The 23,385-nt window shown below is 49.1% G+C and overlaps 2 protein-coding genes across 3 annotated transcripts in view; one reads left to right on the top strand and one right to left on the bottom strand.

Moving 5' to 3' along the window:
* The window catches only part of EXTL2 (exostosin like glycosyltransferase 2), a 29,299-nt gene extending 26,968 nt beyond the window's left edge, over nt 1–2,331 (bottom strand). For both annotated transcript variants that reach the window (XM_044301073.1, XM_044301074.1), the window contains exon 1: nt 2,185–2,331. The gene's annotated coding sequence lies outside the window, so the exon portion shown is untranslated. The remainder of the gene's footprint in view (nt 1–2,184) is intronic.
* A 1,946-nt stretch (nt 2,332–4,277) lies between these two features.
* Nucleotides 4,278–23,385, top strand: part of SLC30A7 (solute carrier family 30 member 7) — a 35,956-nt gene continuing 16,848 nt past the window's right edge. Inside the window, exons 1-5 of the mRNA XM_044301489.1 lie at nt 4,278–4,598; nt 11,528–11,629; nt 13,166–13,279; nt 16,868–16,955; nt 21,281–21,410. Coding sequence (XP_044157424.1) covers nt 4,519–4,598; nt 11,528–11,629; nt 13,166–13,279; nt 16,868–16,955; nt 21,281–21,410 — 514 coding nt within the window. The 5' untranslated portion in view covers nt 4,278–4,518. The remainder of the gene's footprint in view (nt 4,599–11,527; nt 11,630–13,165; nt 13,280–16,867; nt 16,956–21,280; nt 21,411–23,385) is intronic.

Here is a 23,385-nt window from a genome sequence, read left to right as displayed (position 1 = left end):
CTTTAAAGTCCACACGGCATGTCAGGCTACGTTCGGATACCAGTGCAGACTCTCTTACGCTGGGTTCAGACCTGAGCGTACTGAACGTACGCTCTGTATGCGCGATTGTACGGGCGTTTGCAATCGCGCATACAGAGACAAGCGAACGCCCATTGTCGCGCGTTCCCGCTGAAGTCTATGTACGGGAACGCGCGACAAGACGCCCCAAAGAAGCTCCTGTACTTCTTGGGGCGTCGGGCGTTTTACAGCGCGATCCTACGCGCTGTAAAACGCTCAGGTGAGAACCATTCCCATAGGGAAGCATTAGTTCTTGCCTGTTGAGCGTTTTACAGCGCGTAGGAATGTGCTGTAAAACGCTCAGGTCTGAACCCAGCCTAAGCAGCGACTGGATGTGAGTCTTTAAAAATCAACCCTGCAGATCGGCAGCACGCAACTCCTTGGTGGCCAATCCAGAGCATTTATGCCACATGTGAACACTCTCTTGTTAGGCTGGATTCACACATAGAAATATCTTACACCACAGATATTCCCCATCAAGCCTGCTGCGAAGTCTGCATGTATCACAGTGACTTGCTGTGGAATTGCTGCAGGTGGGTGAAATCCACAGAAATTCTGCTACAAACCTCCCTTAAAAATCTCGACGTAAAGCCTCATGTACACGTTTTTTTGCGGTCTGCAATTTGCGGAACGGGCGGCCCATTGTAGAAATGCCTATTTTTGTCCGCAAAACGGACAAGAATAGGACATGCTATATTTGTTTTGCGGGGCCACGGAACGGAGCAACGGATGCAGACAGCACATTGAAGTGAATGGGTCCACACCCGAGCCGTAAAAAATGTGGCTCGGATGCAGACCCCAACAACGGTCGTGTGCATGAGGCCTAACATACGCAAATTCTGTGGTGAATTGGCTGTAGACAAATCTGTTTCGTAATGTGAATATTAGTGTTGAGTGAATTGAGCTTCAGATCATAGATCCGAAGTCAATTCGTTCAAACACTTTGGGGGTCATTTGTTATACTGAAATACGCCTATATTAGGCATATTTCAGGCACAGATGGCGGCGCTGCGACTTCTCACCGCTCGCGCCAGGTCTAAAATTGTAGGTGGGGAAGGGCCGGCAGGCCTGTCTCATTCATCATTTTCTATACCTGATTTAGCCGTAGAAAAGTAAGCCGTTTTACATTTAGAACTGGCGCTGGATGCGCCAAAGTTATGGAAAGGCCGGCGCCTCTTCATAACTTCGGTGGATCCTCCGCCAGCTATAAGGCTTTATTAAGACTAGTGTTGAGCGAACTTGTGTTTTAAGTTCGGCATCTAAAGTTCGGGTTATCGAAGATTCGAGTTATGGATTCCGCTACCACGGACCATAACGGAATTTAGAATCCATAACGTGATTCTTCGATAACCCGAACTTTAGACGCTGAACTTAAAACACAAGTTCGCTCAACACTAATTAAGACCAGTGTCTAAAATGCCGGTCTTAATAAATGCGCCCCTTTGTTTTAATGCTGTCTGAGACCTGTCTCCATGCAGCATTAGGGCTCTTGCACACGACGGTATGTATTTTGCGGGCCGCAAAAAATACGTATGATGTCCGCGTGCATAAAATATTTAGCGGAACAGAACAGCTGGCTCCTAATAGAACAGTAGTACCCTTGTCCGTAATGTGGACAATAATAAGACAAGTTCTATTTATTTGCGGAACGGATATACGGAAATGGAATGCACACGGAGTAACTTTCGTTTTTTTGCAGACCCATTAAAATGAATGGTTCCGCATACAGTCTGCGAAAAAAAAAAAAAACAGAACGGACACGGAAAGAAAATACGTTTGTGTGTATGAGCGATGAAAATGTATTGCCTCCGTGGAGGTAAAATCTGTTTCAGCCGAGGTTGTATGAGACTTCGGTGAATGAATTCTGCATCTTAAAAACCATATAAAATAGCGATCCGAAGTCTGGTTTTGCACCGAGGTTCCAGCGGGTACAAAACCAGACTTCCGATCCCGAAGTTTAAAGGTTTTGAAAGCTGCAGAAGTGATTACCGAAGTCTCAGGTCTTCCACAGCGTTAAAACAAAGTGCTTGAATGAATCGACTTTGGATCTGTGATATTATAGTATTAACCCCGTGGTGTCATTAGGTATTGAATAACCAAAAAAAAACACCCACTTGATAGTCTTACCCAATGCCAACGTTTGCGTCAGTTGCGTGCAGAAGCAGCATAGCAGAAATGTTCCTTTTTGTTAGAAATCCACATGAATCCTGACATCTGAGCTCGGAGTTTCTGCAGACAGGACGCTGATTTCCTGCCCCAGACACATTCCCACAATGCTCCGCTCTGACTCAGCTCAGGTTACAGCCACTGCTACCCCAGGGTGCAGGACGTGGTACCAGGATCTCAGCACTCCAGCTGTTCACAAACTACAACTCCCAGAATCCTCCTCTGACTTATCTGCCAGTTACAAGAACAGCTGAGTACATGGTAGGAGTTGTAGTTTCACTGCAGATGGAGTGCTGGAGGTTGCTGATCCCTGATCTTGTGTACTAAGGCCCCTTTCACACGGGAGAGAATTCCTGCACTGAATCCGGACCCATTCACTTTAAGGGGGCTGTTCAGATGAGCGGTGATTTTCACGCATCACTTGTGCATTGCGTGAAAATCGCAGCAGGTTCTATATTCTGCGTTTTTCACGTAACGCAGGCCCCATAGAAATGAATGGGGATACGTGAAAATCGCAAGCATCCACAAGCAAAGGAGAGGAGGGATGAGTTACCCGGGACCCCATTTACTTTATTATTTTCCATTATAACATGATTATAATGGAAAATAATAGCATTCTTTAATTTAGAATGCTAAGTAAAAGGTCCATTGTGGGGTTAACATACATTCCTATGGAAAAGAAAATGCCGGATCCGGCATTCTGGCAAGTGTTCAGTTTTTTGGGCCAGAGATAAAACCGTAGCATGCTGCAGTATTATCTCCGTCCTGAACAGTCAAAACGACTGAACTGAAGACATCCTGATGCATCCTGAACGGATTGCTCTCCATTCAGAATGCATGGGGATAAAACTGATCAGTTCTTTTCCGGTATAGAGCCCCTAGGATGGAACTCAGTGCCGGAAAAGAATAACGCTAGTGTGAAAGTGCCCTACTTAATACAGCTGAATGTCAACATTTTTGTAGAACCATTTTGAAAGTTGTTCTTTCGAATGGTTACATTGTAGAGTAGGCAGGTTGGTACAAAGCCCAATACATATGGGGGGGAAGGGGGGCTCATTTATTAAGACCGGCGTTTTAGTTGATGGTCTTATCCCCTATAGCCGGCGGTGGAACCGCCGGAGTCATGTAGAGGCACCGGCCTCTACATAACTATACCTGGCTGCGACAGAAAATTGCAGTCCTCAATGCATGGGCACCATCTGTGTAGCTGGCACGTTCAACTTGAATTTGTCCGTAATCCGACCGCACTGCCAAAAAATAGAAAATGTTTTATGTTTTTGCGGTGAGGAGGCACGGACAGAAAAATCACAGAAGCACTCCGCAGTGCCTCCGATCTGCACCTTCTGGATTGCAGAACTATTCAAGAAAGGCAATACGGGCACCGGCCAACAACGGGCGTGTGCATGATCCCTTCACCTTATGCCCTGCCAACCTGCGGCATTTAAATCACAGTGCATATGAGGCACATATCTGGTGTAGTAACAGTTCTGGAGCATCTATTCTTATGACTGTATGCTGTGCCGTTCCTTTATTATTCCTGTTAGACGTTATGAATGAATTGCTAGCAGTGATGGTCCAGATGGGTGTTACCAGTTAGGGGGGTGTCCCTGCACAGCCCAGGAGCTGACAGTACCAGACTGTGCAGGGACACACCCTCTACTGGTAACACCCATCTGTACCTTCATTGCACACTGCTAGTAATTCCTTCATAACTCCTAACAGGTATAATAAAGGAGTGACACATTACAGAGCCATAAGAATAGATGACCCAGAATTGTTATTACATGGGGAATGCAGGTCATTACTAAACCAGACATGTCAGAAGAAGTTAGGGCACAGTCAGGCTTGTCACCACTGGAGGGGTCTCTGTAGTCGGAGGAGACCCTGCTGTTACCACAGCGCTCACTCGTACCCTGCAGTCAGCCTCTCCGACCACTACTATGCGCTGACGTCAGAGTAACACTGCCGCCATCTTTGTTCCTGGCACGGCTGGCTTCCATTAATGCTCCGTCAGCGCTGCACTGAGAGGCAGCCGCACCCGGAAGTCAGCAGTCTGCCCATTCGTGCAATTGGTTGCCAAGTGCCTGTGTGTCAGGCCGCCCGGAACTGCCCCGGAAGAAGGAAGCGGCGCCCGGAGAGGACTGCAGCACAGGAGGCAGCGGCTCCCTCGGTGACCCGATAAGAGAGTGCCCGCTGTACCGTGTGCGGGCGGAAGGCGCGGGGGCACAGAAGACGCCTGGGCGAGACGAGTCAGCGGGTGTCATAGCGCTCGGGTGTCGGGCACCGGGTGTCAGGATGTTGCCGCTGTCTATTAAGGATGATGAGTACAAGCCGCCGAAATTCAACCTCCCGTGGAAAGTGTCCGGCTGGATCAGGTAGGGGTGTACACGTGTCACCCTGCGCGTCACGTGACCTCGTACATGTGCATCACCCCGTGTACGAGCCTGTGCCTCACATATACAGACATGTACGTCACCCCGTGTACGAGCCTGTGCCTCACACATACAGACATGTACGTCACCCCGTGTACGAGCCTGTGCCTCACATATACAGACATGTACGTCACCCCGTGTACGAGCCTGTGCCTCACATGTACGTCACCCCGTGTACGAGCCTGTGCCTCACATGTACGTCACCCCGTGTACGAGCCTGTGCCTCACATGTACGTCACCCCGTGTACGAGCCTGTGCCTCACATGTACGTCACCCCGTGTACGAGCCTGTGCCTCACATATACAGACATGTACGTCACCCCGTGTACGAGCCTGTGCCTCACATATACAGACATGTACGTCACCCCGTGTACGAGCCTGTGCCTCACATGTACGTCACCCCGTGTACGAGCCTGTGCCTCACATATACAGACATGTACGTCACCCCGTGTACGAGCCTGTGCCTCACATATACAGACATGTACGTCACCCCGTGTACGAGCCTGTGCCTCACATGTACGTCACCCCGTGTACGAGCCTGTGCCTCACATGTACGTCACCCCGTGTACGAGCCTGTGCCTCACATGTACGTCACCCCGTGTACGAGCCTGTGCCTCACATGTACGTCACCCCCGTGTACGAGCCTGTGCCTCACATGTACGTCACCCCCGTGTACGAGCCTGTGCCTCACATGTACGTCACCCCCGTGTACGAGCCTGTGCCTCACATGTACGTCACCCCCGTGTACGAGCCTGTGCCTCACATGTACGTCACCCCCGTGTACGAGCCTGTGCCTCACATGTACGTCACCCCCGTGTACGAGCCTGTGCCTCACATGTACGTCACCCCCGTGTACGAGCCTGTGCCTCACATGTACGTCACCCCCGTGTACGAGCCTGTGCCTCACATGTACGTCACCCCCGTGTACGAGCCTGTGCCTCACATGTACGTCACCCCCGTGTACGAGCCTGTGCCTCACATGTACGTCACCCCCGTGTACGAGCCTGTGCCTCACATGTACGTCACCCCCGTGTACGAGCCTGTGCCTCACATGTACGTCACCCCCGTGTACGAGCCTGTGCCTCACATGTACGTCACCCCCGTGTACGAGCCTGTGCCTCACATGTACGTCACCCCCGTGTACGAGCCTGTGCCTCACATGTACGTCACCCCCGTGTACGAGCCTGTGCCTCACATGTACGTCACCCCCGTGTACGAGCCTGTGCCTCACATGTACGTCACCCCCGTGTACGAGCCTGTGCCTCACATGTACGTCACCCCCGTGTACGAGCCTGTGCCTCACATGTACGTCACCCCCGTGTACGAGCCTGTGCCTCACATGTACGTCACCCCCGTGTACGAGCCTGTGCCTCACATGTACGTCACCCCCGTGTACGAGCCTGTGCCTCACATGTACGTCACCCCCGTGTACGAGCCTGTGCCTCACATGTACGTCACCCCCGTGTACGAGCCTGTGCCTCACATGTACGTCACCCCCGTGTACGAGCCTGTGCCTCACATGTACGTCACCCCCGTGTACGAGCCTGTGCCTCACATGTACGTCACCCCCGTGTACGAGCCTGTGCCTCACATGTACGTCACCCCCGTGTACGAGCCTGTGCCTCACATGTACGTCACCCCCGTGTACGAGCCTGTGCCTCACATGTACGTCACCCCCGTGTACGAGCCTGTGCCTCACATGTACGTCACCCCCGTGTACGAGCCTGTGCCTCACATGTACGTCACCCCCGTGTACGAGCCTGTGCCTCACATGTACGTCACCCCCGTGTACGAGCCTGTGCCTCACATGTACGTCACCCCCGTGTACGAGCCTGTGCCTCACATGTACGTCACCCCCGTGTACGAGCCTGTGCCTCACATGTACGTCACCCCCGTGTACGAGCCTGTGCCTCACATGTACGTCACCCCCGTCTGTACGAGCCTGTGCCTCACATGTACGTCACCCCCGTCTGTACGAGCCTGTGCCTCACATGTACGTCACCCCCGTCTGTACGAGCCTGTGCCTCACATGTACGTCACCCCCCGTCTGTACGAGCCTGTGCCTCACATGTACGTCACCCCCCGTCTGTACGAGCCTGTGCCTCACATGTACGTCACCCCCGTCTGTACGAGCCTGTGCCTCACATGTACGTCACCCCCGTCTGTACGAGCCTGTGCCTCACATGTACGTCACCCCCGTCTGTACGAGCCTGTGCCTCACATGTACGTCACCCCCGTCTGTACGAGCCTGTGCCTCACATGTACGTCACCCCCGTCTGTACGAGCCTGTGCCTCACATGTACGTCACCCCCGTCTGTACGAGCCTGTGCCTCACATGTACGTCACCCCCGTCTGTACGAGCCTGTGCCTCACATGTACGTCACCCCCGTCTGTACGAGCCTGTGCCTCACATGTACGTCACCCCCGTCTGTACGAGCCTGTGCCTCACATGTACGTCACCCCCGTCTGTACGAGCCTGTGCCTCACATGTACGTCACCCCCGTCTGTACGAGCCTTGTGCCTCACATGTACGTCACCCCCGTCTTACGAGCCTGTGCCTCACATGTACGTCACCCCCGTCTGTACGAGCCTGTGCCTCACATGTACGTCACCCCCGTCTATACGAGCCTGTGCCTCACATGTACGTCACCCCCGTCTATACGAGCCTGTGCCTCACATGTACGTCACCCCCGTCTATACGAGCCTGTGCCTCACATGTACGTCACCCCGTCTATACGAGCCTGTGCCTCACATGTACGTCACCCCCGTCTATACGAGCCTGTGCCTCACATGTACGTCACCCCCGTCTATACGAGCCTGTGCCTCACATGTACGTCACCCCCGTCTATACGAGCCTGTGCCTCACATGTACGTCACCCCCGTCTATACGAGCCTGTGCCTCACATGTACGTCACCCCCGTCTATACGAGCCTGTGCCTCACATGTACGTCACCCCCGTCTATACGAGCCTGTGCCTCACATGTACGTCACCCCCGTCTATACGAGCCTGTGCCTCACATGTACGTCACCCCCGTCTATACGAGCCTGTGCCTCACATGTACGTCACCCCCGTCTATACGAGCCTGTGCCTCACATGTACGTCACCCCCGTCTATACGAGCCTGTGCCTCACATGTACGTCACCCCCGTCTATACGAGCCTGTGCCTCACATGTACGTCACCCCCGTCTATACGAGCCTGTGCCTCACATGTACGTCACCCCCGTCTATACGAGCCTGTGCCTCACATGTACGTCACCCCGTCTATACGAGCCTGTGCCTCACATGTACGTCACCCCCGTCTATACGAGCCTGTGCCTCACATGTACGTCACCCCCGTCTATACGAGCCTGTGCCTCACATGTACGTCACCCCCGTCTATACGAGCCTGTGCCTCACATGTACGTCACCCCCGTCTATACGAGCCTGTGCCTCACATGTACGTCACCCCCGTCTATACGAGCCTGTGCCTCACATGTACGTCACCCCCGTCTATACGAGCCTGTGCCTCACATGTACGTCACCCCCGTCTATACGAGCCTGTGCCTCACATGTACGTCACCCCCGTCTATACGAGCCTGTGCCTCACATGTACGTCACCCCCGTCTATACGAGCCTGTGCCTCACATGTACGTCACCCCCGTCTATACGAGCCTGTGCCTCACATGTACGTCACCCCCGTCTATACGAGCCTGTGCCTCACATGTACGTCACCCCCGTCTATACGAGCCTGTGCCTCACATGTACGTCACCCCCGTCTATACGAGCCTGTGCCTCACATGTACGTCACCCCCGTCTATACGAGCCTGTGCTCACATGTACGTCACCCCCGTCTATACGAGCCTGTGCCTCACATGTACGTCACCCCCGTCTATACGAGCCTGTGCCTCACATGTACGTCACCCCCGTCTATACGAGCCTGTGCCTCACATGTACGTCACCCCCGTCTATACGAGCCTGTGCCTCACATGTACGTCACCCCCGTCTATACGAGCCTGTGCCTCACATGTACGTCACCCCCGTCTATACGAGCCTGTGCCTCACATGTACGTCACCCCCGTCTATACGAGCCTGTGCCTCACATGTACGTCACCCCCGTCTATACGAGCCTGTGCCTCACATGTACGTCACCCCCGTCTATACGAGCCTGTGCCTCACATGTACGTCACCCCCGTCTATACGAGCCTGTGCCTCACATGTACGTCACCCCCGTCTATACGAGCCTGTGCCTCACATGTACGTCACCCCCGTCTATACGAGCCTGTGCCTCACATGTACGTCACCCCCGTCTATACGAGCCTGTGCCTCACATGTACGTCACCCCCGTCTATACGAGCCTGTGCCTCACATGTACGTCACCCCCGTCTATACGAGCCTGTGCCTCACATGTACGTCACCCCCGTCTATACGAGCCTGTGCCTCACATGTACGTCACCCCCGTCTATACGAGCCTGTGCCTCACATGTACGTCACCCCCGTCTATACGAGCCTGTGCCTCACATGTACGTCACCCCCGTCTATACGAGCCTGTGCCTCACATGTACGTCACCCCCGTCTATACGAGCCTGTGCCTCACATGTACGTCACCCCCGTCTATACGAGCCTGTGCCTCACATGTACGTCACCCCCGTCTATACGAGCCTGTGCCTCACATGTACGTCACCCCCGTCTATACGAGCCTGTGCCTCACATGTACGTCACCCCCGTCTATACGAGCCTGTGCCTCACATGTACGTCACCCCCGTCTATACGAGCCTGTGCCTCACATGTACGTCACCCCCGTCTATACGAGCCTGTGCCTCACATGTACGTCACCCCCGTCTATACGAGCCTGTGCCTCACATGTACGTCACCCCCGTCTATACGAGCCTGTGCCTCACATGTACGTCACCCCCGTCTATACGAGCCTGTGCCTCACATGTACGTCACCCCCGTCTATACTCCAGTCAGCGGTAATGGGTGCTGTGACCGTCTCGCCACCAGCCGTCTCTCAGTCGCTCAGGTCCTTACGCTGGCTTCCAGTGCCTCGTCTTCCAGAACTGACTGATCACTTGCTCCTAATTCCACCCTTTGACGGGACGTAAAACACCCTGTTATTTAGACCAGGTTCACACCAGCGTATTTAGTGCAGGGCACGCGCTCCGATTCCTGCTCTTCTGACCCAAACTCTCAGCATCATAATAACGTACAATGCTGAGAGCTCCTGCCTGACCTCTGGTCTATTTCACTTGGATACTGCCGTCAGTACAGCGCAATAGACCTGCGATCGGGCAGGAACTCGCAGCATTTTAAGTCATGGCGCTGTGAGAGGCGCAGTGTTTTGGAAACGTAGCCATCGCTTGGAGCGGGTTTCCCGGACGTAATACACTCATGTAAACTGGCCTTACTCCACCCGTCAGTGGTGTTGAAGGTGTTATCCCATGTTACTTGCTTATCCCCCATATACTCAGGATAGGTGTCTGACCGCTGGGGCACCTGCCATCACAAGGTCGGCGTCCTGTTCCCCGTAGCAGTCGGGCAGCAGATTGCGCTTGCATTTCGGTGTTTCCTATGTTGTTGCTGGAGACAGGATGCAGCTCTTGGCGGTCTCTGTTTATCATAGAGTTGAATGGAGCAGCAATGCATGTGTGCAACCACTGCTCTGTTCAAATGGGGGCACGTGGGGGACCCCCGTTCTCTCGATTGTTGGAGCCCAGCTCTTGCACCCCTGCAATCACACTTATGCCCTATCCTGTGTCTGTGTTTCCCTGATATGACTGGTCGGCCCATGTGTGCTGGACTGGTCGGCCCATGTGTGCTGGACTGGTCGGCCCATGTGTGCTGGACTGGTCGGCCCATGTGTGCTGGACTGGTCGGCCCATGTGTGCTGGACTGGTCGGCCCATGTGTGCTGGACTGGTCGGCCCATGTGTGCTGGACTGGTCGGCCCATGTGTGCTGGACTGGTCGGCCCCTCGCACATTAGAGGAACCTGTGCTTCCCTCACTGAGGCCGGCCTCTGTCACTCCTGTGCTGACCGTCAGTACTTCTGGCATGTCAGTAATACAACAGTACTGACTACCAGCTCAGAAGTGACCATGGCAGACTGGCAATAGAGCCTACAGGGAGACTTCCCAGTTGGCCATTGTTCAGGCGCCCCCGCCCCCCCCCCCCCCCCCCCCCATTACAGCTGCCAACCGTATACACAACCTGAGGCTCCTAGCGTTACATAATGTCAGGTACTTGTGTACCAGCTGGTGGCCATGGATGTCCTCCCAATGGCTTCCTGCCCCACCACAAAGGTGCTGCTTCTAGGGTGGTATTGTGTGCTGCCCTGTGGTGGTTGGTTCTGCTGCTGTGTGTGTGTTTTTGTTTTTTACACAAGAAACCACACATAATCAGTAACGTGCAGGTGGCCTTGGGGCTTATTCACACAGTGGATTTTCCTGGGCTTATTCACACAGTGCAGAGAACCGGTTATGTCGGGGGCGATGTTTCTCCATTCTGAGCAGAGGTTGCAGCATCTCCTGTGTTCCTACGCGTGTATGCGGCGGCTCAGGATGAGGGGTAGAATAAATGATGAGAGTAGCTGTCCGAATATCTCCTCACATGCCCGAGCAGGAATGTGACTATGCTGACGGGCTGGATATCTTACAAGGAGGATGTGGCTGCATCTCCCACATACCGACACCTGGCGGAGAGACTGTTCTACCGCTGATACATGACAGCGCTGTGCCGCGGACTGTTTGCTTACCACAAATGATGTATTTGACTAAAAATGCTGAGAGGAGGTTTCTGCTGAAAAGTATCGGTGCCCCTCTGTGACCCGGCTCTTCTGGGGCCGTGCGCTCAGACAGGGGTCTTGTAGTTATGCTCCTTTTTCTGATTTCTTCCTCAGGTCAATCTTCTCAGACTCCACTTCTAGGAACCTCTTCGGCTTCCTCTGCTTGAATCTCTCCTTTGCGTTTGTGGAGCTTTTTTACGGGATATGGAGCAACAGGTAAGACAGGTCTTTGTGGCCTCGTGGTTCAGTGATGTTCTTATTCCTGTTTCATTGCATTCATTTGCCACGACTACAACTTCCATGGAGGAGGCTCTTCTCTGTCTTCAATAGGAAGCCCCTGCGACCAGATTGTGACATGCAAGTGGTCGTTATGGGGTATTGTCATGTGTGGTACCTGTGAAGAGATCTGTATTCTCCGCCCTTCCAGGCTCCACCTGATAACGTCCACATAGACGGGGCCACGTGCGCTGGTGCCAGCGGTGATGTGTCTTCGAGCAGAATGTCACAGCTGGGTCACATGCGGTTTGGGAACACACCATCGCTGAGGCCAGTCATTGGCTGTAGCATGCACCTGACCCTGACCATGGGGAAGAGCAGTGGAGCTGAAACAAAGCTGCGGAGAGCAGGTGAGTATTTATCTCTCCCTGGCTGGAGGGGATTGTCCTGGTCAGAGGGGTACCAAGCAGTTGCACACATTAATGACATGTCCTTAGGGGTATGATGTCAATGTTTAAGGTCATACCATCCCCTTGAGCTGAATATCTCCACCTCCTATGGGAATCGCAGCCTGTTTTGTTTGGCCGTTACCTTCGTCTGGTGCTGCCGGTGAGATTATTACGAAGTGGTGACATTTCCGACAGACATAACCTCTTTTGTTCCTTGGTCCACATCTCGCCAAGTTCGATATAAAGCTCTCGCTTTCATATCTTTTCCCCGCCCTTTTAATTATCAGGGTATTTAATGCTTCAACAAAAAAACATTATAAGAATGCTAAATGCCAAGAAAGTCCCAATTCAGCTCTGGCTCCTGACATGCAGGTAGATGGCATCAGGTCTGCAGAGAAGTGACGAGCTCTAGTGGTGTCGCCAACCAGTCACAGCTCTGTCAATCAGTACTGAGCCCTAAAATTAGTGTCCGCACTAGATGGGTGATGGGGAGATCAGTCGGCATGTACCTAGCTGCTCCATATGCCCTGCAGTTGCCCTTGGTGTGCAGTGTCTGGGCTCTGCCCGGAGTGCTCCGTACCCCTCCCTACTAAGTGACTGCTGCCACTGTGCAGTGCAGAGAGCTGCCATGAGGGGACTGTGTAGAGCAGGGGTGTACAATGTTATTTGGTCTGGGGCCACGGGTTGTGCACCCCTGGTGTAGAAGGTACTTGAAATCGCACTTCGAACTTCTTATGTAGAGAGTATGAACATGTGTTTCTAGTGCTGTCAGCAGTTTGATGCGCTAAAAACTGCTCACAGACTCTCTTTAGAGGGGGTGTCCCATCTGGACATTTTATGGTATATGGATAGGATATGCTACAGATGTCTGATAGGTGCAGGTCCCAGCTCTGTAACATTCTCCTACACATCTTGTGTGCATGGCGTTACAAATATCCAATGGCCCTCAGCGGCAAAAAAGTTCCCCACCCCTGCGTCAAGTGAACGTTCTTGGTTTGGGGCATTGGTGCTGTAGAAATGCATTTTGTACATATTATTTTTATACAGTGTCAGGGAAACTTCTAATATTTGCTTGTCTCTCTTTCAGCTTGGGCTTGATCTCCGATTCCTTCCACATGTTTTTTGATTGCACAGCCTTGTTAGCCGGCCTAGCGGCTTCTGTAATTTCCCGGTGGAAGACAAATGAAGCGTTCTCATATGGGTAAGGAGTCTGGCTTTATGTAATGATACTCACAACTTTGTCGTCATAGGAAATACATGCATGTAAAGAAGGCCTCACACACACTAAAACACAGGCTATTTCCACATCTGCGCATCCACTTCAGGGTCCCATTATAGTCAATGGGGTCTTGCGGGGCACAGCCCTCTCAGGCTATGCCTGCTTGATACCTTTACTGCTTATGTAAAGTAGCCTTTGGGGGTGTTAATATGGCCATGCAAAATAAAAATACTTTTCCCTGAAAGTAAGTGTACTGAACCGCAGAAAGAAGGTAAGGCTGCTTTCACACTTGCTGCATGTGATGTCCGGCAGGCTGTTGCATCAGAGAACAGCCTGCCCGTGTCCTCCGGATCTGGCATAGCTTTGGTGAGCAGAGGTCCGGCCACTCCGCAGACCAAAATCCCTGCATGCAATATATTTTTTTGTTCAACTAATTCCTTGCATATATGCTGGGGAGCGGATCCCATTATAGTCAATGTGGTCCATGAGTCAAGCAGTACTATTGGGCTGTGCCTGCCAGACAGCCATGCTGCAAGTGTGAAAGTAGCCTAACAGCGCTGTTTTACTGCATTTCCACTGTGTAAAAGTAAACCCTTAAAACAATGGCAACATTCTTTTTTTATTTTATATTTTCAATTCCACCAGATTTAGAAATATTAGGGGTCATTTATGAACAGATGTACACATTTTTGTGACCTACAGTACAGACCAAAAGTTTGGACACACCTTCTCATTCTAAGAGTTTTCTTTATTTTCACACTGAAGGCATCAAAACTATGAATTAACACACGTGGAATTATAAACATAACAAAAAAGTTTGAAACAACTGAAAATATGTCATATTCTAGGTTCTTCAAAGTAGCCACCTTTTGCTTTGATTACTGCTTTGCACACTCTTGGCATTCTCTTGATGAGCTTCAAGAGGTAGTCACCTGAAATGGTTTTCACTTCACAGGTGTGCCCTGTCAGGTTTATTAAGTGGGATTTCTTGCCTTATAAATGGCGTTGGGACCATCAGTTGCGTTGTGGAGAAGTCAGGTGGATACACAGTTATGTATATAATTCCACATGTGTTAATTCATAGTTTTGATGTCTTCAGTGTGAATCTGCAATTTTCATAGTCATGAAAATAAAGAAAACTTTGAATGAGAAGGAGTGTCCAAACCTTTGGTCTGTACTGTACTGTATATCTGGCGCGCATTGTCGCACGCCATGTTGCGGAAGAATCTGCAAGGGAGTATTTCTTCCCTCTAAACTGTCGCCTAACTTGTTTTAAGTTCCCATTATGCGGTATTATAATTGCTTGTCATACTTTAGTTATGTAAATATTTGCTCACAGTTCTGTAATTTCTTTTATTTGGACATTAGTGTACATTTGATGTTTGCACAGCTAATGCAGCGTCATCAGCCATACATGCACGTCCTCAGCTCTGTTCAGTGTGTGAGCCCTGATGTATGCAGGCGTACGCCATACAGTTTGTACTGCTTGCGTTATTCATGGACCCCACTGGTTAGAATAGCATATCAGGCTCCATATTTCAGTACGGTGAGACAGGGGTCATTCTTCAGGGAAATCCTCAAACTAACCGTAGACAAGATGCTGCTGATAGATAGATAGATAGAGATATATATATATATATATATATATATATATATATATATATATATATATATATATATATATATATATATATATATATATATATATATATATATACCTGTGTTAGGCTGAGTTCACATTACCGTTTAGCTTTCTGTTCTTCTGATCCATCAGAAGAAGAGAGGAAAAACCAGGATCAGCTGTCATCTGTTTGAGCCATTTCCATCTGAGATGCATTTTTAGACAGAAAATAGTTCTGTATGCAGGACTTTCTGCCAAAAAAAAAAAACGGATCAGACAGAAATGGCTCAAAATGAGGGGCAGATTTTCTGCCAGATGATCTCTAAGAGCGTTCGTAGCAATGCTCGTTAGCGATCGTCTGGCAGTGTAATACCGCGCTGATTTACCTGCTCATTTATCAGGCAATCCAAATCTTTTGACAGGTTTAAAAATTGTTTGCAAGCGGCAGATCATGCTGTCTAATAATGATCTGCTGCCGGCAAACGGTGATTCAGAATAGGGAAGTGCGATGGCATAGCAATCACTCGTCTATGTACTGAGGAGGCGATGGCTGCATGTAATAGCACCTCTCTCCTCCACTAGTGAGCAGGAAGTAACGTTGGCGGCGTAATACAGCCTTAACCAGCCTGTTTTGGCCATTGCTGACTAGCATCTTTTATTTATTTTTTTCGTTGTCTCCTTCCAAGAGCTACAACTTTCTTCTCTTTTTTTTGGGTCTATATAGCTGGACGAGGGCTTGTTTTTTGGGGTGCAAGTTGTAATTTTTAATGCTGGCATTTTTGGGTAACTATAACTTTCTGATTAACTTTTATTAACAATTTCTGGGGGGGGCGCTAAAAACAGCAATACTGCCACTACATTTTTGTTATAAATTTTGAAGTGTAAATAAAAGAATATCTTTATTCTCCAAGTCAGTACGATTACTGATACCAAATACATAGTCTCCTTGACGTTTTACTGCTTTTGTGCAATGAAACCCCTTTTTTTTTTTTTATCTTTTTGCATCGCTGCTTCCCAAGACCTATAACCTTCTTTTTTTTTTTTTTTCTTTTTCTTTTCTATGGAGTTGTGTGAGAACTTGATTTTATAGTATATTATTTTTTTTTTTGTGTGGCAACTAAGAAAAAATTAGCAATTCTGCCCCCCTCTCAAATGATAGAAAATGTCCCATCTTGTCTGTTTAGGGGCCCAAAAAAGCAATTTCTAGTGAAGGGAGTGAGAAAACTGCAGCATGTACACAGTGTTCGTATTTTGCAGATCCATGGTATTGTGTGCATGGTGCCTTAATCTGGGGTGAGTCCATGTCCAGCCAAGCGGTCAGTGTTTTTGGTGAGGAAGAAGTAACTCACTGATCGTCACCTCGGGCAGCAGCTTATCTCCCATAGGCACTAACTACTAACATGCCTGGTCCTTCTTTTTTCCAACATCTGTGAGGGCACTGCCATACACAATAGATAGTCGAACGGCCCTGGCATAATTTTTTGATTTGGTTATCTTGTGTCTAATCTGTGTACAGACCTTCATGCCGGTGATACAGGCTCTTCTATTGTTTTAAAAGATCCGCATAACTAACAGTGAAAAACTGTGATTCTGGTGATGGTAAGAATAAGCAAAAATTCCGATCTCGTGTCCGTTTTGTAAATACCGACATCAAATTAGTCTTCAGGTTTACAGTATATTTTCGTGGTAATGGAAACCGGATGTGTACGTACACTGTAGTTTGAGTATTTACCCCTCAAGTATCAAAGTCTTGAAAAATAAAAATTCCCAACCATTAAGATTTACGGTATATTGCACCAGAATGTTGATTGTATATTGCCTGTTCGCTTCTGTAATGGTGTCTATGAGGATGTGACAGGGGGGGTAGAAACCGGACTAGAGGTGACGAGAGTGCCACTAGATGTACCCGGCCTGTGTGTGTACTAATCCTCTCTTCTGTTCCTCTGCAGGTTTGTGCGGGCAGAAGTCCTGGCGGGTTTCGTGAATGGTCTCTTCCTGATCTTCACGGCTTTTTTCATCTTCTCAGAAGGCGTGGAGGTACGCAGCGTACAGACAGAAGCTTGGGTTATTACTAGTAAATTAAGTTATTTTCTCTCTCATGGGAGCAGCTCTTCTGAAAACAATTACTAAACATGGTAGCAGAGTTATTTACACAGTTTTTAAAGGGGTTGTCCAACACTTGTATCCCACAGCGACGGAGACATGTCACATCGGTCTGGGGGGTGGTATTTAAAAAGACGCCAGTGTTGGACAACCCCTTCAGGCGGCCATACACATTAATGTCAACCAAACCTACTGATTTTGGTGGAACTGAATTTCATCTAATGTATATGGGGTTGTCCCAAATTTCCTTTGACAGAAAAGAAAAATCAGACTGTTGGATTTTAACATTCAGTCATTTTGTTCTCAGTTGATACAAGCTGTCGCCAGTTGGGTCTGGAAGCTGCATTCTTCCCTTTCCCCATTCAGAACACAGGATGTCCTGATACGATACCAGTATCTGTATCGGGACCTATACCGGACATTTGCACGAGTACTTGTACTCATGCAAATGTCACCGATACTTGATGGCTGTGCAGCGGTGGGGGGCGGCGGCGGGTCCCGCGGCGGCGCTCCCAGCCGATTAGCGTGTCCCAGCTGATTGGCGTGGGGGCGGGACTTCTGTGCAGCGGCTCCCTCCCATGCGGTTGCCTAGCACTCTCAGTACTCTGGTGCATCCGCATGGGAAGGATTACGGCAGGCCAGGTGGGTATGGTGCACGAAATGGAGGAGAAATTCAGTTCATTTCTCTCCATTTCATGTTCAAACAGTAAATATAAAATAAGGTGGGGGGGCAATGCGCATATCATTAAGCATGCCCGGACAGCCAATGGCTGTCCAGGCATGCTGGGAGTTGTAGTTTTGCAACAGCTGGAGGCACATTGGTTGGGAAACACTGTTATATGCCCATTTATTAACCCTTGTACAAAGGAAAAGTAAAGCAGTTGTCCATAGCAACCAAATTCCAGCTTTAATTGTTTTCATTGCTATCAGCAACTGCGCCGCTGGTTCTTTTTACAAGGTGTGATAAATCTCCCCTATGACTAAATTAAATTGAAGTTTGCTGTAAAAACATTACCACACCATAATTGGTATCGGTGAGTACTTAAAAAAATGTATCAGTACTTCGTCTTTAAAAAAATGGTATTGGTACATCTCTAATGCTCAGCCAAGCATTCATCTGTATGGGGCTGTTGGCAGATTGTTTGGCCAGCTGCTAGCTAAAGCGCATAAAGGCTTCTTTCAGAAAACCCATATTAATCAATGACTTCTTCCTATACTGTACCGCAACATGCAGTCCATGGGACCACACTGTGATAGTGTTCACACAGCCAGTATCTTGGCTTTGCAGACCTCAAACACGGTTGTGTGAATGTAGCCTTAGAATAAGTTCACATATTTGAGCTCACCGTATCCAGCATAGCCGGATAGAGCCACACACCACCGGGCCCCCATTGACTACAATGGGACCAGACCTCTTTCTGGCATAAATTCCGGCTTTCCGCTGGACTTTTTGTGCAAAAGCCGGCATTTATGTAAAAAGGCGGTCTGATCCCACTATCCATAGCCCTATCTGGCTATGCTGGATACAGTGAGCTCTGGAAGTCTGTTCTTCTGGAGTTCACTTCACATATGCGACCGTCGCCCTTACAGAAGCTTTGAAGAAACAATCCTACGTCTGTCTCTACCATGAATTGTCTTTTCTGTTTGTCATTGTAGCTGAAGGAGGTTTAGATCCTGTTCAGCTAGGATCTGCTGGAGCTGATACAGGCGAGACCTGTTTGAGTCAAAAGACCTTCACGATCTTGAAGGGTTTTTCTGGCATTTTAACATTGATGCGCTATCCTTAGGATCTGTCATCAGTATCAGTTTGGCGGGGGTCTGACACCTGGCACCCCTGCTGATCAGGTGGTTGAAGAGAAGGCTGCACTCATGCGGGCATTGCCTTCCATTCATTGGTTACCTGCTTGCTGTCAGCCGTCCCATTCACTTCAGTGGGATGCTTTTCCTATTCAAGCTTAAACTAAAGAGTCGTCCTATAGAAGTGAATGGGACAGCTTGCACCTCCTCACAGCAATGGAGGAAAGCAGCAATGGAGGGAAGGCAGCGCTCACATGAGTGCAGCCTTCTCTTCAACCAGCTGATCGGCGGGGGTGCCGGGTGTCAGACCACTGCCGATCTGATCCTGATGACCTATCCTGAGGCTAGCTCAATATAAAAATCACGGGAAACTCCTTTAACTGTATTTCATGACTGTCCAGTTTCAGGAGAAAAGCAGACGACACACGCAATAAAGGATAGATTATTACTAACCTGACAGATCCCACACTTCCTTCCCAACAGTCAGCTTTTCCTAGGCGCGTGTAAAAGCGCCTTTTAAACTGGTTGAATTGTTGAAGACTCTACTGGTAAAAATGGCAGATGCAATGATGGCGTTCATGAAAGAGCTAGATTCATATCTAAATAGTTCTGTCTGTTATAATGCAGCAGTAAATGATATCTGCTGGATCTGAGAAGGTGAACTTGATGGACCTGTCTTATTTCAGCCTAAATGACTGCACCTAAGGTGCTCATCCGGCGGGTGTCCAATGTGTTATACCTGAATACATGTAATATAGGTTATACGCCATATGTGTCGGTCGTGTGAGAAGCCTGTCTCTACCTGTAGTGGTCTGCTAAACCAGGCCTTGTAATCATCTGACCGGTGGGGGTGTCAGGTGTCGGACCCCACAAACCTACTATTAATGGCCTGTTATAAGGAAAACTTTTTTTAGGCTATTTTCACACTAAATTGAGAAAATGCTTAGAGAAGGCTCACCTCCTAGGCAAAAAATGGAGTGGGTGCACCTGCAGGAAGATTACACCCAATCTTCAAGGGAATTTAGTGAATAGAAAGTATAGTAGGGCACACCTACACTTGGGGTCACACAGGAGAGTATAGTAGACAGTAATATATTTTATTTATACCAAGTATATTACAAAAAATACAGAGAATAACTATAAAATTATTAAACAATATGCTATATAGACTTATATTCCTCTAAAATGGGTATCGCTAAAAATATAAAAACACATGTGTGATCCTATAGGAAGGATATCCTGATGGTCACGTTCCTTACTACTAATAGTGTCCAGTACACTTGGTATATTCAGGTTTATAATACCGAAGTTCACAGATTGAATTCAATACAGTCAGAGTGCCGATCACTCCAGTTTCTTTTACTGTGAGTTGACAATGCAACAGATAGCTCTGCCTGTGTATACACTCGTTCGGCACTATTGTTACTTACAGTTCTGTAGGTTTGTGCCGGCTGTGCTGCAATTTCACGTGGCGTCCCACGTGTGATGTGTTTTACAGGCTGCGGTATATCCTCCAGGAGGTAAAGTCAGGGATCCACGGTAGTTGGTTGTAGAAATGCCGTCTCAGTAGTTTTGTAGACTTCAGTTCCTGCACAGGTGCTAATTCAAGCAGGCAGGTCAGATGTTACTGCGGCTGACTATTTTTGAAATTTTTATTTTTTATTTTTTTCTACCAAATTTCGATTACCGATCCCGCTACTCCTGGTCGACTTGAAGCGCTTCAGTGCATCCTTGGTCTCATGGGATTATCCTACTAGACGCATTTCGGAGTTAACTTGACTCCTTCCTCAGTGGTTGCAATATTTTGTAATATACTTGGTATAAATAAAATATATTACTGTCTACTATACTCTCCTGTGTGACCCCAAGTGTAGGTGTGCCCTACTATACTTTCTATTTTCACACTAACTAGTGTTTCTATTTTCCAGTATGGAGATCTGTCATAGGGTCTCAATACGCTTCCGTTTTGTCCCCATTCATTGTCAATGGGGACAAAACATAACTGCTCCAAAATGCATTCCATTCCGTTCTCATACCGGAGAGCATACTTCGGTTCGCTTTCCGTCCTGGGATGTGGAGCAAGACTGATCCGGCATAACCCACAATGCAAGTCAATGGGGACGGATCCATTTTCTCTGACACAATTTAACACAATAGAAAATTCATCCGTCCCCCATTGACTTTCAATGGAGTTCATGATGGATCCGTCTTGGGAATGTTAAAGATAATACAACCGGATCCATTCATAACGGATGCAGATGGTTGTATTATCAGTAACGGAAGTGTTTTTTCTGAACCTTGCCAGATCCAGCAGAAACGCCAGTGTGAAAGTAGCCTTAATGTAGGAATAATTGAACAATAATCATAGAGGAGATTTAAAGATCAGACTCCATTCGCAGTAATGCAGCTTTTAACTTTTCTGTGCAGAAGGTCTAATGCATGTGCTTTATTTTTCTCTCCAGCGGGCACTGGACACACCTGAGGTCCACCATGAAAGGCTACTTCCAGTTTCTGTCCTGGGGTTCCTTGTAAACCTCGTTGGAATATTTGTGTTCCAGCATGGCGGAAATCATGGACACTCACATGATGGCGGTATGTTGGGCAGAAGTCCAATCGTTTTTCTACCTGCATTTCTAAGATGTGCAAAACGTTATATCTCATGATTATGATTAGTGATGAGCGAACTTCTGTTTTAAGTTCGGCAGTCTAAAGTTCGGCTTCCGGTTAGCGGAGAATCCCGATATGGATTCCGACTTCCGTTGTGGTCCGTGGTAGCGGAATCAATAATCGGCCTGATTATTGATTCCGCTACCACGGACCACAACGGAAGTCGGAATCCATATCGGGATTCTCCGCTAACTGGAAGCCGAACTTTAGACGCCGAACTTAACCTCCTCACGACCACCGTACGCAGGATTGCGTCTTCGCGGCGGTCGTGCTGCTCTGGGTGGACGCTCCGGCGCGTCCTCACGCGAGACGCAGGATTTCCGGGTATGCCGGCCCGCGCATGCGCATCGCGGGCCTGGCAAAATTCAAAGAAGAAGTTCGTCATCAACCTGCCGGCCACGATCATTGGCTGGCAGGTTGATGATTTTCAAAAAAAACAATCAGAAGCCACATAACCCATCATATTAGTAAATATGATGGGGTTATATGGCTGCTGTGCTCCTCTGCTCCTTCTTTTGGTCGGTTGGTTCCAGGAGAGGAGCAGAGGAGCACATCACTGTGAGTACCCACTACAGTACACTTAGCCCCCAGATCACCTCCCAGCACCCAATTAACCCTTTGATCACCCCTTCTTGCCCCTGTCAATCACTAGTGAAAAGGAAAAAAAGTGATCAGTGCAAACTGTCACTTTTTTTTTTTTTTCACTGGTATTGACCGTTAGGTTTCAGTATAGTTTAGGCCCCTTGGTTAGGTAGTTTAGGGATCGGTTAGCGCCCAGCCCACCGCACCGCAGTCCGTTATTCGCTGATTAGCGTATCGCTAATCAGCATTTGTACTTTTATAGTATCTGAAAGTGATCAAAACTGATCACGGTCAGATCTATAATAGTACTAGTGTCACTTTAGTTCGCCCTCCACCCAAAATGCAGTGTTTGCCCGATCAGGCCTGATCGGTCGCCCACACGTGCGTTCGCCCACGCCCGCCCCACCGCAGTGACAAAAAAAATTTTTTTTTTTTGATCACTGCACATTCACTTTACACGCACTGCGGCGATAAAAAAATCAGTTTTGATATTTTTTATCAACCGCAGCGGCCTCCGGTACTTCGCTAGGCTCCCCTTTGTAAGACAGGCTTGCTTTTTTTTTCTTGGGTAGTCTCAGGGAATACCCCTAAATTTAGTTGCCCACATGTCTAACAGGGGGTATTCTTATGAAGAGGCCTACAGGCTTCTGACCCAGTCGGATGAGGAGTGGGAACCCTCATCTGATGAATCCAGCCGGTCAGAATACGAACCTGTAGAAAGCAGTGGTTCTCTGACCCAAAGTTCGGACGAGGAGGTTGAGGTCCCTGATAGCAGCAGGCGTACCCGGCCCCGTGTCGCTAGACTGCAGGATCCGCTTCAAGAGCAGCAGAGTGGGGCTGGTGCTGTCGGATTACGTGGTGAGGCATACACCAGCAGCCCAGCCCTTCCTGGACCTAGTACCAGCACTGCCGTACAACCTGGTGAAGTAGCGAGCACCAGAAGGGCAGTTGAAGCTGGTACGGTGGCACGTGCAGTAGTGACCCCGTCGCAGCCACCGCAAAGACGTGCCCGTAGAGCCCCTAGAATCCCAGAGGTGCTGGCAAACCCTGATTGGCAGTCCCCAACTTCCGCCGCACCCGTAGTTTTCCCTTTCACTGCCCAGTCTGGAGTTCGGGTTGAGACAGCTCAGATCGGTTCGGCCCTGGGATTTTTTGAGCTGTTCTTGACTGCGGAGCTTTTAGACTTAGTTGTGGCCGAAACAAACAGATATGCCACACAATTTATAACCGCTAACCCGGGAAGCTCTTATGCCCAGTCTTTCCGGTGGAAACCAGTCCAAGTTTCCGAAATTAAAACTTTCTGGGCCTCCTCCTCAAC

This window comes from Bufo gargarizans, chromosome 7 (genome assembly GCF_014858855.1).
Source record: "Bufo gargarizans isolate SCDJY-AF-19 chromosome 7, ASM1485885v1, whole genome shotgun sequence".
In the NCBI taxonomy this organism is placed as follows: domain Eukaryota; kingdom Metazoa; phylum Chordata; class Amphibia; order Anura; family Bufonidae; genus Bufo; species Bufo gargarizans.
Note: the sequence above shows the minus strand (reverse complement) of the source record. Positions and strands in the feature narration are given on the sequence as shown.